This window comes from Centroberyx affinis, unplaced genomic scaffold (assembly GCF_046629955.1).
Source record: "Centroberyx affinis isolate AG114_WGS23_722 - 3 ecotype Tasmania unplaced genomic scaffold, CSIRO-AGI_Caff_v1 ptg001033l_1, whole genome shotgun sequence".
Lineage (NCBI taxonomy): Eukaryota > Metazoa > Chordata > Actinopteri > Beryciformes > Berycidae > Centroberyx > Centroberyx affinis.
In genome coordinates this window covers 74,343-98,645 of record NW_027279591.1, presented here as the reverse complement: position 1 = coordinate 98,645, position 24,303 = coordinate 74,343, and the positions used below count along the sequence as shown (strand labels likewise).

The following is a 24,303-nucleotide window of genomic DNA, read 5'->3' as shown; positions in this document are numbered from 1 at the left end:
AACTGCTGAACACACAGCACTAACAAAAGAACAAAAGAATCAGATTCTACAGATTATTTCATCACAATGCTCAGTCAGTATTTTCTGTCATTTCGATTTTATTTCATAAAGCAGATTTTATTCACATTTATTCCAAAGTAATTAACTCATTCATTGTCTTTACCCATAAATGCAGTCATTCAGCATCAGTGTTGGGTTAATAGGCTACGTCGGTTGGACCTCAACCTCCCTGTAGTCCAATGTGGGACCAACATGACATTAATTTGAAAAAAATCTGATGGGATTATATAAATGAAAAAGGTAATTTTTAACTAAAACTAACTGGGAAAATATTAAAACTAGGGAGGAAAAATACTATGTGAAAATAGGTTGTACTGTGCTCCAACAGCCTAGACAACGAGATCCAAAGCCATTCTTCTTCACTTTCTGCACATACCACAGTCACATTTATTACCTCCATCAACGGAGTTGGACAGCGCTTTTGTTTTTGCCCTGTTCCGTCTGTCTGGTTGTCTGTTAGCAGGATAACTCCAAAAGTTATGAACGGATTTGCATGAAACTTTGTGGAAAGTTTGGTCATGGGGCGAGGAAGAACTGATTAACTCTTCACGCCGATTGTCCAAAGGGGGTTTGGCTTCTTATCAAAAGGCTTATAACTTCTCAGTGGATTCACACAACACAATCAGACTTTGTGGCCAGTCAGCAGACGGAAGAAGAGGCAAACCTTTCATTATCGGCCCTATCAAACAACATGGAGGTGCTGGAGAGCTCATGTCCTGTTTAGACATAACCAAGAAATCTGTCAATATTTTTGCAAGTTTGGGAAAAATTGGATAATAATAATAATTTTATAATAAAGAATTAGTGTTACCAGCAGTTTGTTGGCAGTACAGCGAGAAGGATTCCTGTCAGCAATAAGGAAGTAAAGATAAATGCGTCAGTGAATTCTGATAAATGGAATGTTTACACCCACAGTGACCTGCATGGATGTTTACTGGAAACTCACTGCAGAATTCCTTCTACTAAGTTTTCTACTGATCTCAAAAACTCATGTTGTATTCTTGTACCATAGTACTATTCTTGTACTATGTATTAATGTTGTATTCTTGTACTCATGTTGCATTCTTGTACTCATGTTGTTATATTCTTTTACACTGAGGTACAGAGCGAATCAACAAGGATCCTACCGATTGCAAAACACACAGGCGATCAAACAGACTGAAGGTTGACATGACTGAAGGTTTATATGTGCTGAAATGTTCTTGGAAAGCAAAAATTTCTACTAGGATTAGAACTGATATATTGTTTTGTTTGTTTGCAATGGTTTGATACATATTTTATCAGTGCATATCTGCATTGATTGCCTAACTCTCCACCAAAAATGTGGGTGTGACTGTGTTTGATCTGTATCTAAATAATGTTGATGAAACGACAAGGACGTCAGATGAACTACTTGTTGTAGCTCTAAGAGGCTTAAATATTGCACAATGTCATATTTTCCATAATCTTACTTAATTCAAACAACATAACAGAGAGCAGAAGAACGCTCTGGAAAGGATTCAGGGTCTTGCTCAAGGGCAAGAGGCGACAAGGCAGACATTTGGGTCATGGGGGATCAAGTCTGGGACCTTCTGGGTCTTTGGAGAACATTTTCTAACCGCTACACCACCCAACAGCCAAATGAATACAAGTTTTAGCAAAAACAATGTTAATATTTACAGTGAATCAGGGCAGTTAACTTTTGTTTAGTTGTATATTACTAGGTTACTTTGGATATCTGAGGAAGGAGGGTCCAGTAGATGCAGTGATTTTATTTCATTCATTCATTCATTTGTCTTTACAATGTCTTATTAATCACATTTCACATATTCTGAAGTATTGCCCAACATGCATCTGCTCACCAAAGTGCAGAAGTGCCCTAAGAAAGGCAGTGAAGCCCTAAGTTTTCCACAGACACCAGCTGACTTTTCATTCAATCCATTGAATGCATGTGTAGGAGGCTGTGTGTGCACAGTATTGTTAGTCTCACAAGATTAAGTGAAGCAAAGTGAAGAATAAATAGGTCAGGGCATCTTTGATTTTCAAATAACTTCAACTCTCACTAAACATTTAAGCATTGCTTCATGAGCTACATTTCTACAGTAATTTTGTATAGACAATTCTTTGTTTTGAGCAAAATGTAACTTAATTAGCAGCATTTGAGTAAAATATTTATCTTTTACTCTTTGGACCAAAGACTCTTTTGTCTTTGGATGACCTTTCAACCCTAACGCTTATATCACCAGAGTTAAACTTGAAATTCTAATGATAAAAATTACTTAATATTAAAAAAATAGAGCTGACATATGAGTTAATTGACTATTGAAATGGCTAAGATATGGTGGGAAGAACTTTCAGGTTTTTACTGATATGATGAGAGCAAGCTGGGCTGCTCCCTGTATTCACTCAAGAGTAAAAAAACAAACTTTGGGCAAAATATTTAATCCTGTTGTTCAGGTTTCACATTTTGAAATGCTTTCATCATAATGCTCTCTTTGCTCAGGGAACATATAGTTATACACCACAGAACTTGAGTGGATAGAACGGTATTTCCCATTCAAATCAACGTTCCAGGATGGTCGGAGTGGCAGCCATTTTTATGCGTACTGTTGGACTAGCTTCCGTATAAACTGACTTATGGCAAGTCATTGAGGTGAGAGGTTTTACAGCAAGAACCGAAGGAGCTTCTCTGTCTCATTGCTGCCATGGATTGCTAACATGCTAATGTTGACTAGAAGAGCTAGAGAGAGAAGAACAGTCTTTGATAAAGCTACGTTAGCCTCATCGCTAGTTAGCTTTCAGTTTTAATTGCAGGAAATTATAATTGACATCCAGTTTTGAAGTTCTAAAGACTGTCATGGAGTGTATCTAACTGCTTTACGTTATCTGGGTTAAAAGAGAGGTACGCTGTTGTAGCAAGTAAGTATAAAAATAAAACAAGGAGATGGACGCATCATCTGTCCTGTCCGGACAACAGACAGCTCTTATTGAAAATTAATTACACATAACCGATCAGTGTTGTGGTCCGCGGCTAACGTAACTTAAATAGCAGTCAAAGACGCCCTCTAGAGGCCATCTCACGAAACAACAGATCTATGACTGACTGCCTGACCTGAATTTGGCTCCTGATGCCCCCAGCTGCACCGTGGGAAAAACATGATCACAAAATAAAAAAAAATTAAAAAATACAGGAAAAGAAAATGCATACAGGGCACAGATGTTTTATTACTCACTGTTGTTTTTACATGCTGTTGTTTTTTGCATTGTGCTGAAGATGAGCTTCCATCCAAGGCTGGAGAGATCGGTTTAGTTTCACTGCATCAGGATCTGTGGTGTTTCTGTTAGTAGTACTCATCCTCCAGATTGGGTTCATAAGGTTTTTGATTGTAGGGAGGCAGATGAACAGGAACGGGCTTCACACCGTAATCTGGAACAACACATTCATATATGCACATTGATGAAAAATATCCAGTGGATGTTTCTGCTTACCAGTCAGTGACTTTGTAGAAACTGATAATGTAATATCTGGTCATAAAATGTCCCTCTACCAGGACAAAAATGTAATAAATGCTGTTAATAAATTCTGTGATAATATAATAGCATCCCACAATCAATTTAACCAGCATTATGTATAATTGGTGAAACATTTTTAACTGATAATGTGCTGATTATTATATTATTGTTCTAATATTAATGTAAAAATAATAGAAGGCCATCAAGTCTCATAGCAAACACATGAGACATTTGAGTGCTACCAAAACAATTAAAAAACAATCAACATGAGTTTTCTGACTTATAGGTAAACCACTTCTTAAAACTTACTGTTATCATATTGCCTTTATATAATCTTTGGCTTTTACTCATTTTTATTCTTGTTGCTTGTATGTTACTTATACCATTTGTTTTATCCCTGTGGCTGGGTTTATTTGACTTCAGTTTGAACATTTTTATTATCGTTGTACCTCGTTGTCCTTTCTGTTTTATTGATCTATGTCATTTGTTCAGTTTTTATTTTTCTTGGTTATGCAGCACTTTGATAAGATAAGATAGCACTTTATTGAGGAAGTAGTATTTTTTTTTTCTTCTTCACCAGACATTGCTGTATCACAGTCTTACCATCAAACAGACTGATGTGCTCTTTATGGAGGCCGGGGTCAAACAGCAGCTGTAACTCAGCTGTATCCTCCTCGGCTCTGCTAGAAGAAGACATAACATGCACTGGATGAAAATAAAGTCAAGGCCAGGTTGAGGAGAAATAAGGCCCAGTGTGTTCTCTCATACCTGATCCATAAAGGTGCAGACAAGCCTCCACCAATCAGAAGAGAGATGAGGATGAAGAGAGTTAACGTCTGTCTGCTGATCCTCACAGACGACATGATGAATATCCTTAAAGGAGAGTCAGACAGACTGAACTGCTGAACACACAGCACTAACAAAAGAACAAAAGAATCAGATTCTACAGATTATTTCATCACAATGCTCAGTCAGTATTTTCTGTCATTTCGATTTTATTTCATAAAGCAGATTTTATTCACATTTATTCCAAAGTAATTAACTCATTCATTGTCTTTACCCATAAATGCAGTCATTCAGCATCGGTGTTGGGTTAATAGGCTACGTCGGTTGGACCTCAACCTCCCTGTAGTCCAATGTGGGACCAACATGACATTAATTTGAAAAAAATCTGATGGGATTATATAAATGAAAAAGGTAATTTTTAACTAAAACTAACTGGGAAAATATTAAAACTAGGGAGGAAAAATACTATGTGAAAATAGGTTGTACTGTGCTCCAACAGCCTAGACAACGAGATCCAAAGCCATTCTTCTTCACTTTCTGCACATACCACAGTCACATTTATTACCTCCATCAACGGAGTTGGACAGCGCTTTTGTTTTTGCCCTGTTCCGTCTGTCTGGTTGTCTGTTAGCAGGATAACTCCAAAAGTTATGAACGGATTTGCATGAAACTTTGTGGAAAGTTTGGTCATGGGGCGAGGAAGAACTGATTAACTCTTCACGCCGATTGTCCAAAGGGGGTTTGGCTTCTTATCAAAAGGCTTATAACTTCTCAGTGGATTCACACAACACAATCAGACTTTGTGGCCAGTCAGCAGACGGAAGAAGAGGCAAACCTTTCATTATTGGCCCTATCAAACAACATGGAGGTGCTGGAGAGCTCATGTCCTGTTTAGACATAACCAAGAAATCTGTCAATATTTTTGCAAGTTTGGGAAAAATTGGATAATAATAATAATTTTATAATAAAGAATTAGTGTTACCAGCAGTTTGTTGGCAGTACAGCGAGAAGGATTCCTGTCAGCAATAAGGAAGTAAAGATAAATGCGTCAGTGAATTCTGATAAATGGAATGTTTACACCCACAGTGACCTGCATGGATGTTCACTGGAAACTCACTGCAGAATTCCTTCTACTAAGTCTTCTACTGATCTCAAAAACTCATGTTGTATTCTTGTACCATAGTACTATTCTTGTACTATGTATTAATGTTGTATTCTTGTACTCATGTTGCATTCTTGTACTCATGTTGTTATATTCTTTTGCACTGAGGTACAGAGCGAATCAACAAGGATCCTACCGATTGCAAAACACACAGGCGATCAAACAGACTGAAGGTTGACATGACTGAAGGTTTATATGTGCTGAAATGTTCTTGGAAAGCAAACATTTCTACTAGGATTAGAACTGATATATTGTTTTTTTTTGTTTGCAATGGTTTGATACATATTTTATCAGTGCATATCTGCATTGATTGCCTAACTCTCCACCAAAAATGTGGGTGTGACTGTGTTTGATCTGTATCTAAATAATGTTGATGAAACGACAAGGACGTCAGATGAACTACTTGTTGTAGCTCTAAGAGGCTTAAATATTGCACAATGTCATATTTCCCATAATCTTACTTAATTCAAACAACATAACAGAGAGCAGAAGAACGCTCTGGAAAGGATTCAGGGTCTTGCTCAAGGGCAAGAGGCGACAAGGCAGACATTTGGGTCATGGGGGATCAAGTCTGGGACCTTCTGGGTCTTTGGAGAACATTTTCTAACCGCTACACCACCCAACAGCCAAATGAATACAAGTTTTAGCAAAAACAATGTTAATATTTACAGTGAATCAGGGCAGTTAACTTTTGTTTAGTTGTATATTACTAGGTTACTTTGGATATCTGAGGAAGGAGGGTCCAGTAGATGCAGTGATTTTATTTCATTCATTCATTCATTTGTCTTTACAATGTCTTATTAATCACATTTCACATATTCTGAAGTATTGCCCAACATGCATCTGCTCACCAAAGTGCAGAAGTGCCCTAAGAAAGGCAGTGAAGCCCTAAGTTTTCCACAGACACCAGCTGACTTTTCATTCAATCCATTGAATGCATGTGTAGGAGGCTGTGTGTGCACAGTATTGTTAGTCTCACAAGATTAAGTGAAGCAAAGTGAAGAATAAATAGGTCAGGGCATCTTTGATTTTCAAATAACTTCAACTCTCACTAAACATTTAAGCATTGCTTCATGAGCTACATTTCTACAGTAATTTTGTATAGACAATTCTTTGTTTTGAGCAAAATGTAACTTAATTAGCAGCATTTGAGTAAAATATTTATCTTTTACTCTTTGGACCAAAGACTCTTTTGTCTTTGGATGACCTTTCAACCCTAACGCTTATATCACCAGAGTTAAACTTGAAATTCTAATGATAAAAAAATTATATTAAAAATTACTTAATATTAAAAAAATAGAGCTGACATATGAGTTAATTGACTATTGAAATGGCTAAGATATGGTGGGAAGAACTTTCAGGTTTTTACTGATATGATGAGAGCAAGCTGGGCTGCTCCCTGTATTCACTCAAGAGTAAAAAAACAAACTTTGGGCAAAATATTTAATCCTGTTGTTCAGGTTTCACATTTTGAAATGCTTTCACTTTCTTCATGTATAAATGCTGCAGCAGACACTGACCTTCCTACATTCAGAGTCCCAGAGCCTCCTGCATTCTGATGTCGGGTAAGTCACAGAGAAACTAAATGAGCTGGAATCATTTTGCTCTTTTGGCATTGAGTTTGCACCCAAATATAATGTGTTTACCATGGATTAATGATTTGTGCAGTATTTTGATTGATTGACTGACTGACTGATTGATTTGGATGGATTTCTAGGTATGGAATGTTTTGTCATTACAGTGATGCTATCCAACAAATAGATTATATTTAATTTTGCCTCTAGGTTTGAAGTACAGGGGAATGAAGAGAAAGACACCTCATCTACAATGGCCGCAGAAAGACGAGTGTGCAGGTACGCCACCATACAGATTACAGATTTTACCACAAACAGCTCTTAAACAATGTTTGTCAAGTATTTAGCAATATTCAGCGAATAGCAACAGTTTGTAACCTAATTACAAATATTTACTAGCAATGGAAATCGGCAAAATAGATGCAGGTTGACAACTAGAGCAATTAATGTAGACTTCATAGTTGGCTCCACCTACAAATGCAGTAAAATTTTACTATCCTTATTAATACTAGACTTATTGAAAATAGTTATAAAGGACATTATAAAAAAACAATAACCAAACAATAAAAATAAAATACATAACTGAAAAGCAAAGCTACAGAACAATATATATAATATATAAATAATATATAAATATAATGAAAATAAATTAAGCACATTACATAAAAGACTGTAAAAATGTGAGAGAAGAGATTTAAAGTGCCATTAAGTTATCCATGTGACCTTATTGGAATCTATTGGAAACCAAATGTATTGCAACAATGACAAGTGTTATTTAAGGATTTTTAAGTGTCTTATTACTACCCATTAGAGAGAGAGAGAGAGAGGGAGAGAGAGAGAGAGAGAGATCTGAGCGAGAGAGGTGACCACGCTGATCGGCTCAGCGTTCATCTAAGCTCAGATGAGCCGATCAGCACGATCAGACAGCAGTATTTTGGAGAAAAACGTGACAAAATGGAAAGGAATCCTTCCAAAAAAACGAAAAGGCAGGGCAGAGAAATTGAGTGAAGCTGAGGCATCAAAATGCACAAAAGTTACTGACCTTTTCAGTTGTGCAAGCACCAGCAGCATTTCCATTGCCAGTGACGAACGGCATCAAGAGGCTCAGTGCCTCTCTCGCCAACTTCCCCCGTCCTGAAGGGAGATAAAGGACACTGGCCTCAGTGCCTCTCTCTACATGTGAACCCCTTTTAATTGTTTATAGTTTATTGTTACCAAATAAAGAGATAAAAATGGCAATGGCAATCCCTGACTGATTTCATCTGTATTGATATAGATTATATCTATATAGCCCTATATATATAGCCCTTTATCATGATGCACTAAATCCACAACATAGCAGCCTGTATCTGCTGTGGTATCCTCACAGTGGTGGTCTGCTGATGACAAACCATGTAGTACTATTTTATATATGAAATGGCTCAAAAAACTCACGGTTCAGTTCATATCACGGTTTTGGGGTCACGGTTTCGGTTCGGTGCGGTATATAGGCCTATATCTGGTGCACTGGGCAGGGGAAGTAGGCTACAATTGCAAATTCCAATTTATATTATTATTATATTTATTTTATAATGAAAACTTTCATTCCTGAATGAAAACCTTTTCACTGAAAATTAAGTCCAGTATATCTAAATCAACAGACTTTCTTTCAAAAGTAAAGTAAATACTGGCTCTTTGTTATTTTAACATAACATCCCTGCATTGTAGCTGGCTAACATCAACACCATTGCGACATAAAATGCAAACCTCAGTGGCTTTACACCAGGGCATCAACACAAAATGCAACTTAACTCATGCAGCCTGAAATCTTCCATTACTGAACAGGGCTACAAATCTTTGCTATAAACCCAGACAGTGGCGTCACCAGGGTCTTTCTTTCGGGGCTTAAGCCCCGAATATTTTGAGATTAGCCCTGAATATTTTTGATCAGTTAATATGTCCTCAGTGAAGTTTTACATTGTTCAAGATTTCTGTCGCCTCTCACCATCCACGCTCCTTAGTGAGCCTGTCTACAGAGATCTGCCCGCACAGTGCGGGGTGTGTTCGAGTCAGTAGTCAGAGCGGGCCGATTATTTTACATGAGCCAGCTGTGAAGCCCGGCTTTGGGTGCATCGAGGTACATGCCGGGACACAAATCGAACTCACCTGTCGCCGCTTGCTATGTGTGTCTGTTTGGTACTGGGGGCTCTGTCAATCTGTCATCGTGTACTTTGAGTGGAACTAAAGGAACAGGCTAACTGTTACATTATGGAGGATTTTAATCGCTCGGTCCTAGTCTAGGTCAGAGAAGGCAAGGTGGGCTACAGCCAGGAAACACAATGTCAGGAAAAGACAAAACAGGTTATGGATCTTCTTCACGTTTTCAAAAGAGGAAGAAAGGTAAAATATGTTATAGGTTAGTTTAATCAAGTGATTGATTATCCATCTGGAAAGACAGCAGAAATCAGGCAGCTGTGTGGTGGAGAGTTGACTAACAGGCGGCCAGATGGACACTGGAGGGTTAGCTTGGACTCACACTTGGTTCATAGCTTCATGGTTAGATGCCTACAAGCTACAGCAGTTTTTTTAGCTCAACATCTTCAATATAATATTGGATCACTGTAAACAAAACGTTACTATTTCTCTCCAGTCAGCTGGTTAGTCAGTTAGTTACTGAATCCTCCCATTCAGGTTTACTTATGTGGGCTGCTGAACATTAAATGCAAAAAATAATTCTCTTCACATGAAACATCTATATTATTTTCAACTTAAGACATTGTTTACATTAAACGTGAGAAAAAGTTTAAAAAGGTAATTTTTAATTTGTGCCTCTGTATATTTTACTATGCTGGTAGACTCCTCCAGCCATTCAGAATGGATTAGGCTTCTTTACTTTACTTTTTCTTTAATTTACTTCTTAAAATGAGTTATGCTTAAAGTTAAGTTTCCATACGTAACAAACAAACCAAAGTAGCTCACTATTAGGTTGTAGTAATATAGTGATATAGGTAGTGAAATATATGGAAATATAACTTTTGATTAAATATAACTCACTGGATTACGATTGGATTGGATCTTTTTTTACAGTAAAGAGAGATGAGGAGTGAGGAGCACATACTGTAGGCTATATCATATATATTTAAAGTTTTATATATTAATTGGTAACTGTGTCTCTGTTCAATTTTTGCAAAACCTGAAATAAACAAGAGAGAGTAGGAGAGAGAGACAAAGAGAGATGAGAGGAGGAGACAAATAAGTGTCAAGGGAAGAATTCAGGAGGCAGGCCTGAGGAGAGAGACCGACAGACTACAATATACTGTATCACTGTTGGCCTGTACAGCCTGCTGCTCAAACTGTTTACTATGCTGCTTCATTTACACCCATGTATGTTCATTTCAAATTACACCAGATTGATGCATTTTGCTGTTGAAATTTAAAAAACATTCTCCCGGGGGTACTACTGTGGTTCTGTGACTTCCTCTGCGCTGAGCCCCGGATGTTCTGAAATCCTAACCACCCCCCTGAACCCAGATAGTGCTGCGTAGGTAAACCCGAAACCTGCGGGTCCCACAGATGGGGCGGTCGGGTCGATTGTATTGTAGATAATATTGAGAACGAACAGGCGGGTTCGGATGTTGACGTGTTGGATCGGGCGGTTGTGGGTTAAAAAAAAAAACCTGACCCTCGCATCACTACCCCCAATGTTTTAGTTATTGTTCTGTGCCTGTCTGAACTCACTGAGAGATCGCTGCTGCGGGAACAAAACGTTGTTTTGGTCCTACTGGCTCTCCTCTCCTCCTGCTGTGTGTGTGACAAGAGTGACGTCGGGCTTTTCTATCTTTAATATCGACACAGAAGCCAAAAAATCTAAAATTGGTCAAATTGATCCAAATCGATCTCTCATGCGCCGATGTGCGCATCACATCATGTTTGTCATTTGGAGATTCGCAGAGCAGCAGCAGCAGAGTCTGAAAGTGAAACTTAAAATTCCACAATTTGCTCCACAGGCTACTCCTGTGTTAGTAGGCTAATCCAGCTGTGATGTCATCGTAGATTGACATGTATTTCTGACAACTGATTGGACAGATACTCTCCAGGGAGATTGGACCACGTGGGGAGTGGGGGGGGACACAGAACCGAATGGTTCAGATTTTTTTCTGTATCCATTTCACCCCTATCATATATACTTAGAAGTACTGACACTAAGTCTTGCTGTATTCATGTATGCGTCAATGGCGTGGGGATGTAGAGGCTGGATGTGGGCCGGTCTGGGTCAAAAGGTCCAGGGCCATTTTCTTGCCCCAGTCAGTCCCTGTTAGTAAGTCAGTACTAACTGTGTTGGTAAGGAATTATTTACAATTCTGAGATATTTATAAGACTTATTATTCATTCCAAAATGAATTGATATGATCCTCTAGGGATTGTTTCCCCAATAATAAAGGGTATGTACCTTACTCTTATTATTTTTCACTTTTTATTTTTCACTTATTATTAATAAATGTAACTAAGTAAACATAGCCGCTAGCAGCGATGGCTGGGTTCATGTCAGTACAGCAGCCAGAGCTGAAACATGGAGGTTTGCATTAAGATTACTGTCAGTTTTCTCATATTAGGCTGTTGAGCTATCAGGCTTCAAGCTGTCAAGTTCTGATACTGAAGAATGTAAGTTAAAAGGTGTCAGTATCCAACTTCGTATTGGCTTTACTGTGTTTAGCAGTCAAAAGCTGCTGTTGGCAAAATCTGGTCAGATCTGTATGGAAATTGGTGTGCATGCTCCACATAAAGGTTGGAACATGATTACCAAGTGTTATAGCAATTGGTGAAATTGTGTTTGAGTTATAAGCTATGTTGGTCTATGACATTTTGCATAGACCACGCCCACTTTCACGAAGGACAACCAATCTTCAGATTTTGACTAGGACATGGTCCTAGAGCATGTGTACCAAATTTCATGCAATTTCACCAATTGGATTAGGAGATACCGTTTTCTGGCCTCTGTGGCACTCCCTATTGGTCAATAATTGAATGTCTTTGCACACATGAACATGCTGTCCAAGTTTCATGATGATTGGACAATCTATCACTAAGTTATAACAATTTAGCTTATAGGCCATGCCTCCTTCACAACTTTAATGGTTAATATCTTCAAAACAGTAGATATCAACAATCTATGAGCAAAACTTAAAGAGCATAGGACCATAGATGGTACTGAACGATTTTGGTGGTAATCGGTCAAACAGTGTAGGAAGCATTTTGCTGTTGAACTTTTTTCATCCTCCCGGGGGAGGATGCCCCCCGGACCCCCCTAGTATAGTTCTGTGACTTCCTCTGAGCCCCGGATGTTCTGAAATCCCAACAACGCCCCTACACCCTCTCTTTATTCACTCTCTAGCTCGCTTGACCACCGCTGTTCTCTCTCTCTCTCTCAATTCAATTCCATTCAATAGGCTTTATTGGCAATAAAGACAATTTAAGGAATGAAATTAACAAAAAAATGTGAATAACAATATTTCAGGCAGGAACACTTTAGTCACAAGATAAAACCATTAATTGCAACTAAAGGTAATACAGTTATGATTGGCAGATATGGCAGATAATTAATAGAATAAAATAGAAAATGAGAATTTAGCTCATCCAATGAAAATAAATGTTATGGAGTTGATTATGTTAAAATATGGATGAAGGTATTTTTTTTTATTTTAGGGTAAATCAATCTGCCTCAAATAAACTTAGAAAAACTTAGAAATGCTGCTTCATACCTCCCAATTTCCCTGCTTCAAATTGTTCTTTATAAATTAGAATAGAATAGAATAAAACAGAATACTAGTTTATTAATCCCCATGGGGAAATTAATCTGCATTTAACCCATCCAAACACCCCATACACAAACACACAGCCATAAGCTGGAGAGGCCTGAGGGCACAATGACAGAAGCTTGCATCTGATCTTGACTCTGTCAACCCCTCCAGTCAGCTGTCATTTTGCCAGATTTTTGTGCCATCTGGCCAGGGATTCGAACGGGCAACCTTTTGACTACTGGTCTGCTTCTCTAACCTCTGGGCTACCTACTGCTCAAGTCGCCCACCTATTATTTCTACCAGGCAACCCTAATATAGCAGGGTAAAACTAGCCTTGATGGGGGTCATATTTCTTATGGGTCTAATTGAAGCCATACTAGACCATGGTGCAAAGTTTCATGGCTCTAGCATTTACCATCTCACAGGAAATTGAGCCCAAAGAGAAAAACAATAATCATTTTTTAAAAAGTACCAGTAAAAAAAATTATTTATTTATTTATTAATAATTATCACAGAAAGTGCAAATTTCATACAAATCTCCATAATCGCCCAAACAATTCTCTTGACAAATTTCAATACAATATAATGCACCATTGGTGAGCTATGGGTCCAAATAGCATGGAGATTAATCAAATCAGTTAATTAATAATAGTTCTAATAATCATAAACACACCAAATTCAATAGAGTTCTTCCTCTAGAGGTCATCAATGTTCATAACAAATTTGAAAAGATTCTTATAAAAACTGTTCAAGTTATCGTGCTCACACAAAGGATCTGTGGTGGACACGGTGGCGGTGGGTGGGGTGAATCCATAATATCCCCGAAACTCGCATTTCGGGGACTTAATAATACCACTGCAGCTGGTTATCAGAAGTGCAAATATCGCAAAAGTTTAAACAACACAAACTTCAACAAATTTGATGCAAATATCTATCAAACAGCGAACATTCGTGTAATTATACTCACCATTCTCTCGTTTTCCCATGTTCTCGTTTTCCAAAGCGAGCATGGAAAAATGGCATCTGGAAAATTCTTTCTCAAGTAGAGAGACCAAGTGCCTGGATGGAGATGGTAACACTGACAGGTGTTGAATACCTGGAACTCCACGATGTCACGCCAGACACTGGTGGGCTTTCGTCACTAGTAGTGGTCATTCCAAAAAAACTAACACCAGAACCTCAACACTTAAAAATACCTTAACACCAGAATATTTACAACCATGAATTTGCTGTGCGCACACACACACACAAAAGTAAGTAAGTAAGCTCCAGGAGGAGATGTTTGTCCATTTCTAAAACTATATCTGAGTGATGTTCTCTTTGTTTTTATAGGCGTTTTGAACTTTCTCTCAAAACTTGGACTGGAGAAATACTATCCCAACAAGCTTACCCTTCGATCACTCCTGGAGATCAACAAAAACAACATATTTGATAAAGACATTGAGTCAGTGGAAGCAATACCATGGTGTTTTCTCAGAAAACTCTTTAAAATCAATGCAGAATGCAGGAACTGTACACATTTATCAAGTAATGATGAGAAAAACAATGATGTGTTTGAGCTAGACCTTTATACTGCAGATGAATCTGCAGAGGACAATAAGGTTAATCCTCTCGATCTCATAACAGCACTCTTCCTATGTGCTGACAGCTTCTTGCAACAGGAAATGGCCCTCAAGATGTCAATGTGCCAGTTTTCTGTTCCTCTGCTATTACCCCGTGGCAATAACAGTCAGACTACCCTGATGCTCTGGGCTCTGAGAGACATCCTCAAAGAGTGGCGTCCACATGATATGTCTGAATCAAAAGGGTTTGTTGAAGACAACATTGTTAATGCAAATATACCACTCTTTTCCTTCGTAAGGCTTAAGAACTGTAGTTTATCCAAGTCCCAAATTCTGAATCATGTTCTCAGCAGTGGCCAGCAGAATCACAATATCTTCACACACAGAGATATGGAAGGAGGAGCAGTTCAAAGAACAATTGCCAATGGATTGGTAGAGGTTTGCTGGTACCTTCCTTGTGGTTCAGAAAAACTTGACATATTTCCAGAGTCAATTGCCTTTGCCAATTTGAGAGGAGATGTTTGCGAGTCACTAGCAGAATTCATGTTTCTTTTTCAAGTATCAACGGCTACCTTTCTATTCCTGGACAAAGTTGAAGAAACTGAGCACAGGATTTTGACTTCTCTTCAAGATGTGAGATCCAAACTCTTCATAGTTGTTAATCGCAAGGAGGGGAATGCTTGTGAGGACATGATGTCTGCCAAGAAAACAGTTGAAGCCTTAGATTTGCCAAACAGCAGTGTGAAAATAAAAGTTCCAAGGGTAAATGTTGCAGAGTTTTCAAAGAAACTTTGTACAGCATTAAACAAAACACTGAAACATGTCAAAACCACAATGAACATTGAAAATATGCTTGGTAAAGCTGTTGAATTTAATCTGTCTGTGGATGAATGCAAAAGTGACAGCCCAAAGAGAGCAGCTGAGGAGATCATGAAAGGTATTGGTGTGCGGAGTATACCAGACTACAAGAAACAACAGCTTCCTTTACAAGGAGATAATTGGAAAAGGTTAGCCCAGTTAGAGAAGGAGGAATGTAGATTGCAAAAAGCTGGTGACTTAGGACTGGAAGAATACAAATGTCAGCTACAGAAAGAGAAAGTATGCATTAGGAAGGAGCAAAGCAAATACAAACTATCTGGAGCAATGAAGAAATTTATTGCATCCTTAGACACAACTGACAAACAGGAAAGAGATTTTTTTCTCAAGTGGATGAAACTCAAGCTTGATGCGCATTCACGGAACAAACTGTCTGTACTGCGCAACAAATTCAAAGAGCAATGCAAGAAGAAAGACACAAAACTTATTTCAGAGTTGGATCACGCTTTGCTGGAAAGCTCTTTGGGAATAGAGCATTACATGAGAGAGATGGGACAGATCTATGAGGCTTCCTTTTTCAGCTCAAATAAACCTGCTAATGAAATATCTCGGCTCCCTGGGTTGGCTGCTGAAATGCTGTTGGATGGATATCCTTTAGAGCTCTTGGATGGAGATGCTTCCAACATCCCAGAAAGATGGGTGACAGATGTGCTGATGGAGCTTCACAGGAAAGTTGGAGGGAAGAGCAGACTGTCAGTACTGACTGTGTTGGGTGTACAAAGTACAGGGAAATCAACGCTGCTCAACACCATGTTTGGTGTGCAGTTTCCTGTCAGCAGTGGCAGATGCACTAGAGGAGCTTTCATGCTCTTCCTCAGAATTGGAGAGGATATGCAAAGCGACTTAAATTGTGACTTTGTACTTCTCATTGACACAGAGGGTCTAAAGTCTCCTGATTTAGCACAACTGGAAGATAGTTATGAGCATGACAACCAGCTGGCAACCTTGGTCATCGGTTTAAGTGATGTCACCATTATCAACATTGCAATGGAGAACTCAATAGAAATGAAAGATGTCCTGCAAATTGCAGCTCATGCATTCTTGAGAATGAAGGAAGTTGGGAAAAAGCCAGTTTGCCATTTTGTGCACCAAAATGTCGCTGGAGTTTCTGCTCATACGAAGAACATGACAGAAAGAAAGCATCTCTTGGATCAGCTCAATGAAATGACACAGATTGCAGCTGACATGGAGAGACAGCCTTCTATTAAAGCATTCACAGATGTGCTAGACTATGACATGGAAAAAAACAACTGGTACATCCCAGGGCTTTGGCATGGAACTCCTCCGATGGCACCAGTGAACACAGGTTACAGTGAAGCTGTAGCAGATTTCAAGAAAAATCTTTTGGAGACCCTAAAAAGTGTCACAAACACTGAAGTCTCACAGATACCTGAGTTTCTAAAATGGATGAGTAGTCTCTGGAAAGCCGTGAAATATGAGAACTTCATTTTTAGTTTCAGAAACACTCTTGTGGCTCAAGCCTATGACAACCTTTGCAAAGAGTTCAGTCAATGGGAATGGGATTCCAGAAAAGAGATTCTCTCCTGGCAGACAGCAACAGAGTTGGAAATCTCCAATGCTGACAATAAATCTGACATCCAATGTTGGAATACAATGGTTGCATCAAAAAAATCTGAGGCGTCAGAACAGATAGCGTTCCAAAAAAACAAAATGAGGGACAAACTTCAGGCCTACTACAAAAGGAAAGACAAACGTGTAAATCTGATAGAGAAATACAAAATTGACTTTTACAATAGTATCAATAGTCTTGAAAATGAAATCAAACATTCTGTGAATAATAAATTGGACTGTGCCCTTGAGCTAAAAATAAGTGTAAAATTGGCTCAGGACATTCAGAGGAAATACAGAGATGTGATTGAAGAACGGGTGATGAAGCTCCTGAGCAACTGCAAAAAATCATTGCAGTCCGATGAACAATTGACAGATGAGTTTGAAAAGATGTGGACTGGAGCTGTTGTAAATGTGTCTGGCCTGAAAGAACGAAATATATCTGCATGTATCCTCAAGCAGTTGAGAAAGAATTTCTCCAATAGGAATGTCAGTGAGGAATTGCAGAATATAAAAGACTTACAGGAAATTGGAAAGGATTCATTTAAGGCCAGGAGTAAGCATATAGACTCCTTTTTGCAGAAGATTCAAAATCTGATCCTCACACAAAACATGAAAGGAGATTTGCAGCGCTTTGCAGACAATGTAATTGAGACTTGCACACGGTTTGTGCTTGATACTGCAAAGACAAACAGAGATTACCATGACACTTTCACAAACGACCTTCTGAAAAAAGTAGATGAATCCCTTAAACAAAGCTACAAGCGCCTCAAAACAAATACCCAATTTGAGATTGACCTGAAAGTTCACATATGTGGCATTGCTTCAAGGGAATTCCATCAAATGCACAGAAAATACTTGTTAGATAATGATCCCCAAACTCAGCTGGAGAAGTACAAGTCTCAGTACTTGACAGATTTTCTCGACTTGTACAAAGAGAAAGATCATTGCCAACGCAAAGCAACTGATTTTGTCCAGGTTTGTATCAAACCTGCTGTGGAAGAGTACATCAATAGATCTCTTGGAATAGACATTGTGGATGAAATTTTGACAAGTTGCCATTCACTAGAGTACAGTTCACGCTCATTTTTCCAGTATTGCATTCTAAAAGAGTTGCTGGAAAAGGAAGACTTCAGCAGTTTTGTCAAGTATATTTGTAAATATGAAATATATGTTAAGGACTGGATATTTCAGCACATCCTGCAAAAAATGTCAGAGGACAAGACTTTGTGTAAACTGAAAAACATCAATCTGGAGGTAATAGTTAAAAAAACAACGGAAGCAATTAAGCAGGCCTCAAAAGGAGAGGATGGATTTCAGTTGCCAGATAACAATGAGAGCATCACAGAGCTCATCAACAACATGCGCAAAAACTTGATTAAAGACATCTCAATCTCAATGGAGGCTGTAAAAGGCGTACTGTTTCAAATACAAAGCTCATGCCATCCATTTATCAAGAGCCTCATTAAATCATTGAGTGACTTAAGGGAAGAGCTCCAGCAGGAATTCTCAAACTCTGAAGACATCACTGAGACACTGAACAACCTTCCCATCAAACCACAGGATGAGCTCTTCAAGCGGGTGTTTGGCTGCGGACAGCAATGCCCCTTTTGTAAAGTTCCATGTGAGGCTGGAGGTAAAGACCACAAGCAACATCATGCAGCCGTGCATCGGCCACAAGGTCTTGGTAGATACAGAGATATAAACAGTCAGAAGCTGATTGAATCACTGTGTACAACTGACGTACACAGTGAACGTCAATTCAAAAACACAGAGACCAACTGGAAGTGGCATCCTTACAAACAATACCGTGAATACTATCCAGACTGGCACATTCCCCCAGACCCCTCCATAGAGGCGTCTGACTACTGGAAGTATGTCCTGGTGCAATACAATGACAGATTTGCTGAAAGGTACAAGGCCAAACCAGCTGATGTTCCAGAGGCCTGGAGGAGCATCACAAAGGAACAAGCACTGGATCATTTGAAGAACGCCTTCAATATAAAGTGAAACATGTAGTTCATTTAAGTGAAAAATGCAAAGATTCTGCAAACAGAGTTATAATCACACTCCAGTTAAGACCAAAAGGATGTAGGGCCTGAATAGACTAGGACATTTAGTTCAATGAAAGACAGATAAATACAGTTTGAAACAATTTTTGTCAACCGAAGGCGAGTCAATGTGTTTATTCATAAAAGTAGATATTTTCCTGTTAAGCCTGGTTAAGCAAAATTAAGTACTGGTCAAATATTTTGTAACTTATGAGTGAAATGCACTATTCTGAAATCTATTAATAATAAGATAATAAGACGATAAAATAACATTGTGCAAACACAGGACATGATGTTTTATTTTGAAATGTATGTATTTTACGTTGATGCAGTTGACTTTGGTTGATGCTTATCCCAGACCAGCTAATGGTATGAATAAGGCATCATTAGGTCTGTAGATAATGTTGAACTTCTTACGTTTTTTAAACAGATGATGATGAGCTGAACAAGCCATGCTTGTTCAACAAGCCAAGCCATTGAATTTTCAAAAGCTGGAAATTGTTTGGTTGTCAAGCTTTTTTTTACATTTACTATATCACAGTTATTCTTATTGCATGTTTTTATTTTGATGATTGAAAATGTTTTTCCTTTAAGTTGCCAGCTAATGGCAGTGAATACTGTATCATTAGGTCTGTAGATAACTGAACATCTGTCTTATGTTTTTTAAACAGATGATGAGTTCAACAAGCCATATACAAGTTCAAAAGCTGGAAATAGTTTGGTTATGTCAGGCTTCTTTGTTTTTACATTTACTATATCACAGCTATTCTTATTGCATGTTGAAGATTGAAAATGTTTTTCCTTTATCTGAGTTGCCAACTAATGGCATGAATACTATGTCATCATTCAGTCTGTAGATAATGTTGAACTACTGACTTACATTTTTTAGACGGATGATGATGAGTTGAACGAGTCATGTACAAGTTTAAAGGCTGGAAATAATTTGGTTATGTCAGGGTTTTTTTTTTACATTTACCATATCACGGTTATTCTTATTGCATGTTTATTTTTGATGATTGAAAATGTTTGCCAGCTAATGTAGATAATGCTGAACTTCTGACTTACATTTTTTAGACAGATGATGATGAGCTCAAAAGCTGGAAATAGTTTGGTTACATTAGGCTTTTTTTTACATTTACTATATTACAGTTATTCTTATTTGATGATTGCATTTTTTTTTCCTTTATCCAAGTTGCCCAGATAATGGCTGAGTACTATGGCATTCTTAGCTCTGTAGATAATGTTGAACTTCTTACATTTTTAGACATATGATGATGAGTTGAACAAACCATATGTGCAAGTTCAAAAGCTGGAAACAGTTTGGTTATGTCAGACTTTTTTGTTTTTACATTTACTATATCACAGTTTTTCTTATTTTGATGATTGAAAATGTTTTTCCTTTATCCAAGTTGCCAGCTAATGGCAGGGAATACTATGACATCATTAGGTCTGTAGATAATGTTGAACTTCTTAATTTTGTTTGACAGATATTGATGAGTTGAACAAACCATATACAAGTTCAAAAGCTGGAAATAGTTTGGTTATGTCAGGCTTTTACATTTACTATATCACAGTTATTCTTATTGCATGTTTTTATTTTGACTAGTCCATACCTGGGGATGCGCGCGCCACAACTACATGCAGACTTGCCAAAAATGCGCATAAACAGCCTAAATTTGGGAAAATGGAAAAATCATCTTCGTCAGTCCCTTCCTATACCAATGCTCAATGCCCATGTGCAGTTTCAGATTGATTGTCCAACCCATTGAGGAGCAAAATGGATGCAGACAGACGGACAGAGTTTTCCTCATTTTATAGTAGGATGATTGAAAATGTTTTTTCCTTTATCCAAGTTGCCATGCCAGTGAATACTATGACATCCTTAGGTCTCTAGATAATGTTGAACTTCTGACTTATGTTTTTTAGACCGATGATGATGAGTTGACCTAGCCATATACAAGTTCAAAAGCTGGAAATAGTTTGGTTATGTCAGGGGTTTTTTTTACATTCACTATATCAGTTATTCGTATTTTGATGATTGAAAATGTTTTTCCTTTATCCAAGTTGCCATGGCAGTGAAAACAATAACATTCTTATGTCTGTAAATATTGTTGAACTTCTGTCTTATGTTTTTTAGACAGATGATGAGTTGAACAAGCCATATACAAATTCAAAAGCTGGAAATATGTTGGTTATGTCAGGCTTTTTTGTTTTTACATTTACTAGATCACAGTTATTCTTATTGCATGTTTATTTTTGAAGATTGGAAATGTTTTTCTTTTATCTAAGTTGCCAGCTAATATTGATGTTGAACTTCTGACTTACGTTTTTTAGACAGATGATGATGAGCTGAACAAGCCACATACAAGTTCAAAAGCTGGAAATAGTTTGGTTATGTTGAGCTTTTTTCACATTTACTATATCACAGTTATTCTTATTTTGATGATTGATTTTTTTTTTCCTTTATCCTAGTTGCCCAGATAATGGCTGAGTACTATGGCATTCTTAGCTCTGTAGATAATGTTGAACTTCTTACATTTTTAGACAGATGATGATGAGTTGAACAAACCATACATACAAGTTCAAAAGCTGGAAACAGTTTGGTTATGTCAGACTTTTTTGTTTTTACATTTACTATATCTAAGGTATTCTTATTTTGATTATTGAAAATGTTTTTCCTTTATCCAAGTTGCCAGCTAATGTAGATATTGTTGAACTTCTGTCTCATGTTTTTTAGACAGATGATGATGAGCCATATATACAAGTTCAAAAGCTGGAAATTGTTTGGTTATGTCAGGCTTTTTTTTTCATTTACTATATCACAGTTATTCTTATTACATGTTTTTATTTTGATGATTGGAAATGTTCTTCCTTTATCTAAGTTGCCAGCTAATGGCAGCGAATACTATGACATCATTAGGTCTGCAGGTAATGTTGAACTTCTTAGTTTTGTTTGACAGATATTGATGAGTTGAACAAACCATATACAAGTTCAAAAGCTGGAAATATTTTGGTTATGTCAGGCTTTTACATTTACTATATCACAGTTATTCTTATTGCATGTTTTTATTTTGAGGATTGAAAATGTTATTCCTTTATCCAAGTTGCCATGGCAGTGAATACTATGACATAGGTCTGTACATAATGTTGAACTTCTGACTTATGTTTTTTAGACCGATGATGATGAGTTGAGCTAGCCATATACAAGTTCAAAAGCTGGAAATAGTTTGGTTAAGTCAGGGTTTTTTTACATTCACTATATCACAGCTATTTGTATTTTGATGATTGAAAATGTTTTTCCTTTATCCAAGTTGCCATGGCAGTGAATACTATAACATTCTTATGTCTGTAAATACTGTTGAACTTCTGTCTTGTGTTTTTTAGACAGATGATGAGTTGAACAAGCCATATACAAGTTCAAAAGCTGGAAATATGTTGGCTATGTCAGGCTTCTGTGTTTTTACATTTACTATATCACAATTATTCTTATTGCATGTTTATTTTTGATGAATGAAAATGTTTTTTCCTTTATCCAAGTTGCTTTACAGCTAGGTGCATAATGAGTGGTGTGCACAATTATGATGATGATGATGATGATGATGATGATGATGTACAAACAGCATGTGAAAAATAAATAATATTTTGAAACAAATACTGTATATGCCATCATTATTCATACATATAATGTATAGGATTGTATGTCTAATAATTACTTGCAAAATATAGATAATCTTTTCCAAAGAAAAAGCAATTGATGTGTATTTGACAATACTAAAATAAAATCAAATAATAATTCTTGTTGCATTTGACTCTAAAAGACCTAAATGCTGTTATATCTACAGTGCCTAAATGACAGACAGATGTGAGGATCTTGTATGTGAAGTGCCAGTCTTTGCAGCTCACCCCTGGGTGGCCCACCCCACCTCTCAGCATGATCCACCCAGCAGCCACCTGTGTCATTCAGCTGACCTCAGATCAGCTTGGGCCTGTCTGACTGAAGACAGCGATGCATTATTCATAGACTGCCACCATCTGGCATATCGGTGCAGCCTGCCACCTTAGCATTCACCCTGTCAAAGATGTGCATGCATGAAGAGGTCAGTTTGTTATCCGAGCAGTCCTTGGCTTAGAATATCACAGTCATCATCAGAATGAACAGTGTGGAATAACAATTTGAGGTGATCTCATTAGATACAGAAATGTTTTTAAAGATTTGTGGGTGGAGATTCAGTCTTTAGTTGATAGTTCACAGCGGAAAGACATGAAGGTTCGGGAGAAAGAGAGAGAGAGGGGGGATGACGTGACAAAGGTAAACGTTGCCTTGGGGAATGTTTTATGAAAAGTTGCATAACACAAAAGGCTTGCTGTAGTATGAATTCACACTGCGGCACTGCTTCACCACTTGTTTCAAGAGCAGTGAATTCCAGACAAGGGTACAGTCATACAAGTGCAGTTCAGCCTTCTACCACTTGAGGGCACTAGTGTCAAGTCTAGCTTGCGTCAAGGCTACACAGCGTTGCAGGTTTTCACACCAATACTTTTCAAGTCCCACGCCGAATTGAAAGGTCAAATTCCACAGAGTGACTGAAATCAATGACTGCACAACCACATTAATAACTCCCTTCTGTGTCAGATCCCGTAGGATGAGAATAAGTCAAATAGTTTGACTGTGAATGGAGCCCTTGGTCCCTTGTTTCAGCTCTCTACTCAACATCATAACCTTACTGTGCAGTGCTGCCTGTTTACCTCATCCCTTTCACTGCCTGGATCACTACTTGTCTCTCTCTCTCTGGGCTGCTCTCCTTGCTTCACTCCCATTGCTGCCCTACCTGTCTCTCTCTCTCTCTCTCCCTGGCTCCTTCAGAGCTGCTTTGAAGGCAGAAATAATTTATAAAACCTTTCATTTCAAACTAGAATAACACCAACATTACGGTGTTACTCCTGTTGGTTTGATAACATAAAAAAGGAGATTCAATTAAGAAACATCTGTAGAATTACTAGTTGTTTTATATGCTTTGTTCACATTTGTTTAGTTTTTTTTATCTGCTTTGTTTGCATTTGTTTATGTGCTAAAAGTGTGATTTTCAGACTGTTCCTCCATACAATGACAGTGAATGGAGAGAGAAAAAAACAATTCTCCAATCTCCACTACTACCGGAGCAACAGATAGGCCTAACAGAAAATCACTGATTTTGCTGTTATATCATGGAGGAAGACACACAACCCAAGACACTACCAAAGTTCAATATCGCTTTAAACATCGATGAGCTAACTGACAAACTTGAATGACACAGAAGGAACTCTGGCCAAAATATAAATAGCAGCAGAAAACATAAATAGCAATGACTTTGACTTTTTTCATTCATGCATGGCCATGGCATTTATGGTGTTGGA

The 24,303-nt window shown here is 37.9% G+C and overlaps 1 protein-coding gene across 1 annotated transcript; it reads left to right on the top strand.

Moving 5' to 3' along the window:
- The first annotated feature begins 7,043 nt into the window (after positions 1–7,043).
- Positions 7,044–22,561, top strand: LOC139647027 (up-regulator of cell proliferation-like). The gene is made up of 3 exons (XM_071522837.1): positions 7,044–7,065; positions 7,285–7,353; positions 14,184–22,561. The coding sequence occupies exons 1-3, from the start codon at positions 7,059–7,061 to the stop codon at positions 18,866–18,868; spliced, it is 4,761 nt and encodes a 1,586-aa protein (XP_071378938.1). The 5' UTR covers positions 7,044–7,058; the 3' UTR covers positions 18,869–22,561.
- Positions 22,562–24,303: the final 1,742 nt, after the last annotated feature.

Coding starts and splice junctions, on each gene's coding strand:
- LOC139647027 (XM_071522837.1), top strand. Junction 7,354..14,183: donor GCAGAAAGACGAGTGTGCAG/GTACGCCACCAT, acceptor TTGTTTTTATAG/GCGTTTTGAACTTTCTCTCA.